We start from the raw sequence: 11,529 nt of genomic DNA, 5'->3' as shown, positions 1-11,529 counted from the left end.
AGCTCTTCTGCTCTAAACAGAGGTCCTTCAAGTCCGGCGCTTGTTTTGTATCCCTTCCTCGCAAAGCTGGCTGACAACCGCCAACCCCGGTGTGTCACTCAAATGGTATTTTATTAAGTTTTGTTAAAGTCTATTTTTATGTAACTATAGAGACCCTGCTCTACCCACCGATAACGCCTATCACGTAGTAACAAAGGTATATGTATTGTGTGTAGCTGTCGTGATGGGTAGTTGCTAGCTTGTTGCTAACCTTGGTAACATAAGTATTACATCTTAAGTAATTTAAGTTAATACTATAGCTTCAGAATGATAACTAATAAGACTGGTGTGAGCATAAAGCAGCCCTGTCTAGCAGTGAGACACCTGTACTGTATAAGTAGCAGACCAAACTAGTAAAATAAGAAAAAAACAGCTGTGAAACAAGAGCAGTAAAATACCACTTTTATGAAAAATGCATACATTTTGACTTTTGTTACTAACTAATGTTAAACGTTTAGCTAGTCATCTGTCTTCCAGCGGAGTACTACACTTGTGTACAGTGTCCCTCACCATTGATAAGTCAGGGAGGGGCATGTGACCAAGCAACAGAAAAAAACTTTTTTGAATAATTTTTGAATGTTTTTGAAGTTTGGTGGGACCGTTCATAGAGAAGCTCATGAAATGTCTTGACCTAGCTGTAACCTCAGTTTATTTTAGAGGAGAGCGGGTGTGGGAGAACTCAGAACAGACATCACAAATGATTTAATAGAATTCTTAACATTAGATAAATCAGTAAAATTAAGCATACACAAACCTAACGGGCACTCATTTGTTAATGGAGAAGGCTGGAATACATATCCTATGATTGTCAAGTGTATTTTTTAACAGGTTCATCTTTTCTATTATGATTTCTATTCATTTGTATTATGTTAGGAGTATGCAGCTTCGGTGGGTGAGTGCTTTTCACTGTAGTATTGAGACTGACCATGGAGCTCCTATATCCAGCTCACAATATCTCCCATGACAGTGCACAACTTGGAGTTGTACTAGTTTTTATTTTCAGCTTTTTAAATTTGGCAGAGGAGTCCGGTCTGAACTCTGGAAACCGTTCACCATGCACAAATAATTAGCACTTTGTTAAACTTTTTTTATTGATTAGTCTTCATGCCGTCACTCATCCCCTCCCTGAAGATGACTGGCACTTGTATCACCGGGGGATGTGCTGTTTTACAAAGTGTAACATCTTGTTTTTACTATGTTTGATCTCCCCGGCGTGATGTCTTATTGAGATTATGGCACCATAATCATTTTTCTTGTTTTCATATCTTTTCTGTATGGACAGCAAAATCCCTATTGATCCAAGGCTCATCACATCCTAACGAGTGGAGATGTACGATGACACTTGTCTGTCGACCCTCTTGTGTCCCTTTATCCTCTAGTGTCCAGGTAAATGACCTCGTGGAGGAAATGAGGGATAATGCAAACAGATAAGGCTCCAGGTACCTGTTGACCATAGTCAGGACCTCCTAAAACAGGACCCTCTGACACAGTGCTCCATCAGGGCCTGCCTCAGTGACAGCCACAAGGCATTGAGCTCTTATCTGCAGTGGCCTCTGCTTAGCATTCACGCCATTCACGCAAACAATGCCACCTCTTCCCACTCATTGGATCTGTGACTGACAGTGGGTGTTGGTGCACTTGTGTCTGACTTCAGCTTCTATCTGATGCTGGGCTGTTTATCCAGTCCAGATAACCCCACCAAGACACAATAAAGGGCGTGTGTCTTCCTCGCCACTTCCCATGTTGTTTGTCTAACTGAACTTTTATAATGGACCCCGCTCTCTATTTGGCACGTTGGTTTCCTCCTCAGAAGGATCTGTATTAGTTGGGGGAGGGTTAGGGTTAGGGCAGAAAGGCTGACTAATGACCATAGCGCCAGCTCACCACCCACCCACTGACCAGCCAGCGAGGGGGAAGTGCCCCCTTGGCCAGATGGTGAAAAGCAGGGAAACAACCGATAAGACCATTGCCTGTGCTAAACAACAGAATGACTAATAGGTCAGGTATGATGTAGCAGAAATGAATGGATTTTAGGTATTTTTTCTTTTTTCTTTTTTAAAGCAGGTTGGCAAAGATCTTACGAAAAAGAAATACTATCGGTTATAAAGTTGGCTTTTCATTGCCAGGCCTATCTAGAATGTGCAGCTTTTTGAGTTATGTGTAATCTACTTCAGTTTTCATCACGCAGCTCAGATCTCATATTTGATGAGGCTGATATCAGCGGGGGATCTTGGGATCCCATGCCTTCATAATGGCTCCTGTGAAGCTGGGGCATTATAAAGCTTCTATAATAAACCCCTGTGATCAGTACATCCCCTCCCTCCCTGCTCTTATTTATGAATGGCAGAATTTGACAAGGGGGCAGCTCAGGTGGGTAGCTGCCGATCACATGATACCAGCACTAAAGCGCCAAGGGAGGAATGTGGACAGGACCCCCCCCTCCTCACCTCTAGTCCAAAAAACTTTGATGCCCCATATCATAACGAATACCCTCTCTGGCCCCTCCCTCCTCGAGCTCTCATATGTGCAGCAATGTCGAGGAGGGGAATGGGTGCTGCAGTCGGGGGGTGGGGGGGGGTGCATAGATAGTGGCTGCGTTTGATCTGAAGGTCGCCAGCCCCTTGCTAGTGTTGAGAGATGTTTGGCGGACTAGGCTGGCTCTTATTTAATAACATGAAGGGGAAGCGGACCTTTCTCTCATAATTAGGCCTAATTACCCAGTAGGTGTGGACAGACGGCCCAAGAAGAGACAAACTGCCTTTATCCATGGACTTAGAGTCAGATTACCCCCGAGCTGTCTTATCTGTTACAGGGCCAGCAGGAGCTGCAGTCCTCCTCTCCTCCCTCTTCCCACTGGGTCCCCATGTCCAGCTCAGGTATATTAATCAGTCAGTCTGATTTATGATGCCCTGTCCAACACACACACACAAGCAGACACACTTAATTAGGCCTAGCCAGTCACTGAGATTTCTTCCAGTGGACATGCTTAATAAGACAGTTCACTGACCTATTTGTTATCTATTGCTCAATAACTCTATGAAAGCTTCTTAGGTTCATTAAAACTGCTGCGTGCGGAGAATAGTTTAGAGAATATAACCGGTTACCTGTCCTATGTGGATCACGTGTGCCGCTGCTACTTACTGCCCCATACTCCAGCAAGGTGTCTTTGCAGTTGCTAGAGACGTCAGACATACCAGCTTGACAAGTGGCCGGCTTGATTGTTTGCTCGGCTGCCTCTCTCTGTTGGCAAGGAACAATTTAAGGGTCCTTACAAATAGATTGGAGTGACATCCTGCCACCGGCTTGTTTGTTTACATATCTGTCTCTCCCTTCCTGAGCTGCCTGCATGTTTGTATTTGGGTTTGTGGGGGGGGGGGGCTCATTTGCAGCCGCCACAACGGAGCCATTGTTGCGGACAATTTAGACACTGGAAATGCTGACGCCTGGAAAACAGAAGGGACAGTCCACCGAGGTAGAGGCGGCAGGGGAAAGTGGCCATTATACTCCTCATTTAGATATACGTTTGTTATTTAGTCCCCAAGGGACTTCTCCATCACTGTTCCCAACTGTTGTCTGGGATTGACAGTGAGCTGTGATTGCCACTGGAAAGTCTTACAGCCACTGGCCTTGAGACAATGAAAACCGTCAACAAACAGACAGTTTCAGGCTGCTGTGTCCGTGACTCATTGCTCCATGAAGGCCTGCTGCAAGAGGACAAAAAGGGACGCTTAATCCACCTGTTATCAGGGTGAGCCCCTTCCTGTCACACACTCACGCAGGCACAGGACTCTGGCTCAGGAATGTAGCTATACCCATAAATGCAGGGCTTAACTAATAGACCCTCCCAAAACTATCATTGACGATTTTTTCCATTGTTTCCATACCACATAAAACAAGTTTGTACAGTTGTTGGCTAAAGGGTTTTGCGCTGGTTTATCTCATAGATATGAGTGATACCTTGCTAAACTTCAATATTGTATGCAAATAGCTACATGCTTTACCATTGGTCATTTTAAATATTTGGATGGATGTTGCTGCTATCTCTTCTAATGCTCCATTTTGCAAGCATGCAGTGTGGTAACTGATAGGAAAGCTGATGTGATGACTGTCTCCACTTCAGTTGGTCCGACTGCAGTGCTGGGTCCTTAATTAGGCAGGTTGGTCAGGGGTCTCTGTCTCTCCGCTTCACAGATTCACATGGACAATTTAACCACTAACCTCCTGAAATGAGTGGCTCCTGAATGCCTCAGGCTCCAGTTTCAGAGTCCACTGATTGCAGGGAGCAAGGGTTATGATAAGTAAAAGTGGAGGAGGGGGTGAAGGATGGTGGTGGTGGTCATTAACTCAGATGACATGAAACATATAGCCTAGTTATCCATATTGTGCTAGAATAGGTTTTACCTGCTTTCTTACTTGAGTTAGTTGAGAAGATACGATTGGGCATTTTGCCTTTTGCCGCTTTAATTTACTGATCTAAATTACTAATAATTATTTGTCTCATATCTCATTGTGTAGCCTAATTGCAAAAGCACCAACAGTCAACCCTACATTATGGTTGCAATATTGATATTGAGGCATTTGGTAAAAAATATTGTTATATTTTATTTTCTCCATATCACAACAATTTTCTCCATATTGAACAATTCCAGTTCCGATTCTAACTGTAGATTCCGGTTGTTATTGATTATGGAATCCGATTCTTTGAGGGGTGGAGGTGAAACGGGTCGGATGCCTTTTTCACAGATAAGAGGATAAGAGGACATTTTTATTATTAAATGTTGATTTACAGTTTTCCTGGGCTTTTTCAACATAAATTAAAGCCACACTTTAGAGCGCTGCTTACCGTGCTCCACGGCTGCAACACAACAAGCGCCTGGAAGACCGGTGGCCGCTATGGAAACCAAAACGTAGTTACTCGTGTTAAATTTGCATCCGCTGATAAACCAAACCAAACTCTAAACCAAATTTTCCAAATGACTCCAATAAAAAATGATTCCATTAGAATCCATTGGCTCTCGATTCCCAATCCTACCTATGCCAAAGTATTCCCTTAATTGTAATTCCTTCAGTGTATAATGTGCACTACTTTAATTGTAGGGTTTTAGTAGTGTGGTGAGGCTGATTTTGGTCTATTTGGAAAAGTCACAGTAGACTTGGTGAACATGTATTTGCAGATAACCAGGTGGAAAAATAATTTCATCATAGGCGAGGGAGGAATTAACTTAGCAGCCTCAGGGGTGGTAGCCAGTCAAACCTGAAAGACTTTTTTTTATAATTTTAATTACTACTAGTAATTTATTAGTATCAGGTAATTGTTGTTTTGTTTATGAGTGGGTGTTTTCTTTTGTGACAGCTATTGTTTTCCATAACTCTGAGAAGTGGGGCTGCGTCATCCTGAATTTTAAAAAGTCTTTTGTTGTTTTTTTGGATAAAAATGGTCTAATTTAAATACACTGAACATAGGCAATAACAGGTTAGAGACACCTGTGATTCTAAACACGATGAGCCGTTTAGAAACGGGATGGATAGATGGATATTATCTATCTGAAGCCAATCTCTAAGAGTCACTCACACTCTTTTAATATTGACGGATCATTTCCTAGCAGCATACCTGCGGTCGGTTGGGTTTCCTCAGCAGCCCAGCCTACAAACGACATAAAAGCCTGAGCTGTTGCTTCTGCCTCTGGGACAACGGCTGTTGATCACAAGACAAGTGAGAAGCCAAAAAACCTCTGTCTGTTTACTGTAATTAGGCTGTCAGCGGTTGTGATTTATGACGTATTGAGTAAGAGAGGTGTTATCTGGTAGACTAGAAGGAGGAAGATGGAGTGAGAGAGCCACGGGGTTTGTAGCTACTAACAATAGAGAAAATACAGACAGTGCATTAAACACAACTCTCTACTGTGTGGAAGAGAAAGGCTTCAAGGCAAAAGTCTCTGCTCAGTGTTCAAACAAAACGGGATAATTAGGTTTCTGATCATTGAATTGACTTTCGTCTCATTGCATCCCTCTGAAAAAGTCAATTAACCTCGTAGTAATGCAACGTTTATCCATCTATACCTTTCTGCTGAAAAGGCCACGGAACCATTTTATTGAAGATAGGGTTGCACAATTATGGAAAGAAATCATGACAATTATTTTGGTCTATGTTGATAATAGGATTATTTAGCACAATTACTCATTGACTTTTGGAAAGATGTTATTGAATTTAAAAAGTAAAATCACCTTGCACTATGAAATTTCCCTTTAAGGTCCCATTGCATAAAAATGTCACTTTATGAGTTTTTTTAACATTAATATGAGTTCCCCCAGCCTGTCCATGGCCCCCCAGTGGCTAGAAATGGTGATAGGTGTAAACCGAGCCCTGGGTATCCTGCTCTGCCTTTGAGAAAATAAAAGCTACAATAAAAGGGTTACCTCCCCTTTCTCTGCTCTGCCCGCCCAGAGAATTTGGCCCCCCCATGAGAGAGAGAGCCCACTAAGGTCTACATAAAAGAGACTTCAGATACAGTATTAGGGGACCACTAAGGTCTATATAAAAGAGACTTCAGATACAGTATTAGGGGACCCCTAAGGCCTATATAAAAGAGACTTCAGATCCAGTATTAGGGGACCACTAAGGTCTATATAAAAGAGACTTCAGATCCAGTATTAGGGGACCACTAAGGCCTATATAAAAGAGACTTCAGATACAGTATTAAGGGACCACTAAGGTCTATATAAAGAGACTTCAGATACAGTATTAGGGACCACTAAGGTCTATATAAAGATACTTCAGATACAGTATTAGGGGACCACTAAGGTCTATATAAAGAGACTTCAGATACAGTATTAGGGGACCACTAAGGTCTATATAAAAGAGACTTCAGATACAGTATTAGGGGACCACTAAGGTCTATATAAAAGAGACTTCAGATCCAGTATTAGGGGACCACTAAGGTCTATATAAAAGAGACTTCAGATCCAGTATTAGGGGACCACTAAGGCCTATATAAAAGAGACTTCAGATACAGTATTAAGGGACCACTAAGGTCTATATAAAGAGACTTCAGATACAGTATTAGGGACCACTAAGGTCTATATAAAGATACTTCAGATACAGTATTAGGGGACCACTAAGGTCTATATAAAAGAGACTTCAGAGACAGTATTTATGAGAAGTTACTCATCTCTCAGCTCACTATTCTTGTCTCTTTCAGTGGGTGTCTTGACATGGGTTTGAGGCCTCATTGCAACCATACATAGATTGCACTGAGACCCAGGGATGTCTCGTCCTGCTCCGTCCCCCATCTACACCCTAAGGGGGGCTGGCGGGCCCCTCAACACTCTCCACTTCAGCTGCCATGGAAGGGACACTCCCCTCCTATTTTCTGGGTGAGTCATTTATGTCAACATTCATATTTTGGCTCTTCATCTTCCTCAATGGTGAGGATTGCTTTGTTTATCTAAAGATTATGCAAGTCCTTCATTTAAGTCCAACACAAGTAGGGCTGGGCATCATTTTGATTTTAACAAGTAAACCCTACAATATGGTCAAAATATTATATATTTATATTTATTTATATAACATCTATCAAGCTGCTGAACTCCAATAGTAAACAGAGCAAAAGAACCACCAGCCAAAATAAAACCACCTGCACTTTTTGCACTTTTTGCTTTTTTAAGGTTCTGTTGTCTTTACAGTCAAATGTGTCCTTCCTGTATGTCCTAAGATGCTTCGTTGATCTTAGGATCTTGAGTTTATGTTGATTTTATGTCAATTTTAGAATCTTTTTTTCTGTTACATGTTTGTGTTACATATTGCAGCTAGTCTGGCTTTCACCAGACCAAGCTGAACTCAATAGATCTGAGACTGAGCCTCGGTCTGGGGGGTCTGCTCTGTATTTTCTCTGCACAAGAGACGGGACCAACGGGCATAATTTAAATAACTCTGTACGCAATTGGATAGTCCTTCAACCAATCAGAGCAATGATCCGGGTGACGTAGAAGCGAAAGCGGCGTCAATGTGTTGCTGCGCTTCGGTGGAGTTTGGTGGCCGCTATGTTGAATGTAAACAAGAAGCTGCTTGGTCACTTCTCTATCGTCATCGTGTTAAAGCCACTTTGTGATTGGTTCCCTGCAAAATTGTGAACTGCAGCAGGAGAATTAAACGTGCAGTATTCCAGACCTTGCTGCAGGGCCAAATCAAATCAAAAGTTGGGGGGGGTTTACCTAGTCTAGATTGTAGCACTAAGCCCAAGACAAAGTTCCCCCCGGGGCCAGTAAAAGTGCATCGTTTTCCAATTCTTCCTTTTGATTTATGTTCTGATCGATTCTGATTTCATGAGGGGTGGAGTTAAACAGGTCAAATGCTTCTTTCACAGACATTCACAAACATGTCATTTTGATTTAATAGTGCTGTACAGTTTTACAGGGCGTTTCAATCTATAATCGAGCCACACTTTAGAGCGCTGCTTACTCTGCTCGACGGCTGCAACTGAACAAGTGCCTGGAAGTACGGTGGCTGCTATGGAAACCAAAACTTGCACGTGTTAAATTTGGAACCGATGGTTGCATTCAAAACCAAATTTTCCAAACGTTTCCATAAAAAAACGATTGTACATTTTGAAACATTTCTAAGTTGGAACCGGTTCTCAATGCCTAATCGTTATCACAAGAGACACATAAACAGGTTAGTTTTATTGCATGTGGTAAGTACATAACAAGCCAGCCAATCAGGATTCACTTCAATTTTGAAGAGCTTGGTTGTGTAAGAGCAGCTATCAAAGCACCACACACACTAAATGTTTTAATGTTATTTTGATATTTGTTAAGGTGTCGGTAAGAGCAGAGCAATGCTGATATGTTGTGTACACAGCACAGGTTCATAAAGCATCTTGTTGTGTTTTGCAGTTCAGGGAAGGGTGCCATCCATATGTGGAACCTGAACACCAGGCGGGCTCAGAAGATTGTAGAAGGTCATTCAGGTAGCTCGGTCATCTGGGTCAGCACACTGCAGGCCACTGACACCCTCATCAGGTGAGGACAGTTCTCCTGCTCTCTTCACTTTTACTCATCCTTCTCTCGCTGGTTCTGTCAAAGCATTTGAGAATGTAAATATATTTTGGACTTTAGATGTTCACTTCACAATGTATTGTTTTCTTTTTAGCAAAGCTGTGGGGATGAGATAATTACGTAGGAAGCATTTAGTGTCCCGCATATTTTGAGATGATGGTCAGTAGAGCTGGGCAATATGGAGAAAATTAAATATTACAATATTTGATCAAATACATCAATGTCAATATCGTGGCAGTATTGTAGGGTTGACTATTAGTGTTTTCACAAAATATTTACACAATGAGATTTTTGTAAATAATCATCAATAATGTGGATGTAATGACTAAGTGGGGAAAGGCAGCTAAAGAGCTAAAACAGTCTATTAAATTTAGAAACTTACATCACTTTGCTGTAATGCAGCATTTAAAACAAGGATAAGAGACAACACTTTCGTCATACAGCGTTATTAAGATATCCAAAATTGAAGACGATATCTAGCCTCATATATTGATATAATGTTCGCCCAGCCCTAACAGTCAGTAATGTGTGTTTTGAAAATATGCGAATTAAATGAAATGTTCTTCCCATTGGCGGCGCAGTCAGGGACGGGACATGCAAGTCTGCCTGTGGGATCTGAGTGAGGGGCGGAGTGCGCTGATGGACTCTGTGTGGACCGGCAGCGTTGGATTCTGCCAGCCCTCCATGCTGGAGACGAGCCCTGGGACGCGTCTGCTGGCCTTCGCTGGACAACAGACAGAAGAGGTTAGACATCAAGAACGGGAACTCTAAATTATCTGTAGGTGTGCGCATAAGTGTGCATGTGTCCGGGTTGTCTGCGTGCTTTGGCCCATTTATAAATTAGCGACCAATCCATTTTGCACCCTGCGTCTCACCCAGTGCATGCTGGGATGTGCTCTAGCCTCTTGCAACCTTAAAAAGGATATGTGCATGTAAAGAAACGGATGCGGGGAATGCCACGTTTCAAGCTAAACGTTCACCAATGCTGCAAGATTACAGGGTTTCTTGCAGAAGTTTATTCTTGCCTAGTGGCTTGTGATAATATATACAGTGGCTTGCATAAGTTTACACACCCATGGTAAAGTTGATTAAAAAGAGGATGATCAGCAATGTATGTCCAGCAGGAGGAACAATCCTTGAATGTATTGGCAGGTGGGAGGTGGGATGGTTAATTGGTTAAACAGTCTGACTTTAGTATTAAAAAAGAAAATGCCAACCTGTATGAACTCGACCAGACTTGCTGTTTCCAGTTTTGCTGGATTGACTTCAAGCGCTGACACATATCTGTGGCTTTTAATACTGTTTAGTATGTTAAGTGGCAAATTGAAAGACCCGCAGCAAACGTTCTCTTCTCTTATCAAATCCCTGTCACAATACCACACAGATTGTCTGCAAGTGTTCTGAATTCTGATTCATGATTTTAAATGGCTTGATTTGAATCAGGTGGCGGATGTAGTTTTTTATTTTTCTAAGCCCAGCATTAACCAATGCATCGAGAGACAACATAACACATGAGCATGCAGTTTGCTGCCAGCACCTGTCAAACAGCAAACGGCATCATTAACGAACCAGACTTTATGTCTCGAATCAGCGTGCACATTGCAAGGTTAGGAACTTAATTCCAGCCACCAGCTAAATGTCGGTTCATTTTGGCTGCGGCTAATAATCCGTAAACACCTAATAGCTCTGTGAGGGCCAAAGAAAACCAGTTATTTGGGCTTTCAGGAGGTAAATTCTTCTTAGGCTGATGAAATAGTCAAATTGGCTGTTTTTAATCTTTGACTGGTGAATTAAGAAGAGAACTCCCAGCGGAATTAAATCACCGTTCTGTCTGCACAGTATGTCTCCTAGTTAATGCTCAACACCCACACGCCTGAAGGGGGTTTTGTGTTGAGCAAGGCAGGATGGGGAGAGGGCAGACAGCGATTCAGCCATCTTTTATTGCCTCCAGATTCATGTTACTTGCTCCGCTGTGGAGGAGCCACACTTGAAAGGAACAGAGCAGTCACCTGATCCAGCCAAACGTGCCTCTGCTAACCCCAGTCCAGCAGGCCAGGCATCAGGGCGCCTGTGACTCCCAGCACCTCAATAATGCCATTGTCCCAACAGACACAGACAGACAGAAACACACACACACCCATACAAGTGAGACCAAAACAGGCCACAGCCGATTTTGTCATTCAGTCTCCCCACCCCATTCCACAGACATAACTGACCACGACAGATGCTTATCATGTAATTTGCAAATAAAACGCCCACATAAATGAATTCCCTCAAAGAAACAGTACATAGGCACTTGCCCCAAAATATACACAATGGTGTGATTTAGTGCAATATGCAGGTAGGTTAATATTTAGGTTTGTAACAGAGAAACAGCAGAAGAGCTTCCTATTTCAGGTGGTTTTACTGTTTACTGCTCACAGCGAGACTCCTGCC

General features: G+C 42.5%; 1 protein-coding gene across 3 annotated transcripts in view; it reads left to right on the top strand.

Moving 5' to 3' along the window:
- Positions 1-11,529, top strand: part of gnb1l (guanine nucleotide binding protein (G protein), beta polypeptide 1-like) — a 28,148-nt gene continuing 16,619 nt past the window's right edge. For 2 of the 3 annotated variants that reach the window (XM_032516412.1, XM_032516410.1), the window contains exons 1-4: positions 1-105; positions 7,239-7,413; positions 8,932-9,057; positions 9,675-9,837. In XM_032516412.1, the coding sequence (XP_032372303.1) occupies positions 7,304-7,413; positions 8,932-9,057; positions 9,675-9,837 (399 nt within the window). In that variant the 5' untranslated portion in view covers positions 1-105; positions 7,239-7,303. Of the gene's footprint in view, positions 106-2,895; positions 2,916-7,238; positions 7,414-8,931; positions 9,058-9,674; positions 9,838-11,529 lie in introns of those variants that run through there. The other variant, XM_032516411.1, reaches the window with a different exon arrangement.

The sequence above is a fragment of the Etheostoma spectabile genome, chromosome 5 (genome assembly GCF_008692095.1).
Source record: "Etheostoma spectabile isolate EspeVRDwgs_2016 chromosome 5, UIUC_Espe_1.0, whole genome shotgun sequence".
Lineage (NCBI taxonomy): Eukaryota > Metazoa > Chordata > Actinopteri > Perciformes > Percidae > Etheostoma > Etheostoma spectabile.
The sequence above is the reverse complement of the archived record's forward strand: the minus strand, read 5'-3'. Positions and strand labels throughout refer to the sequence as shown.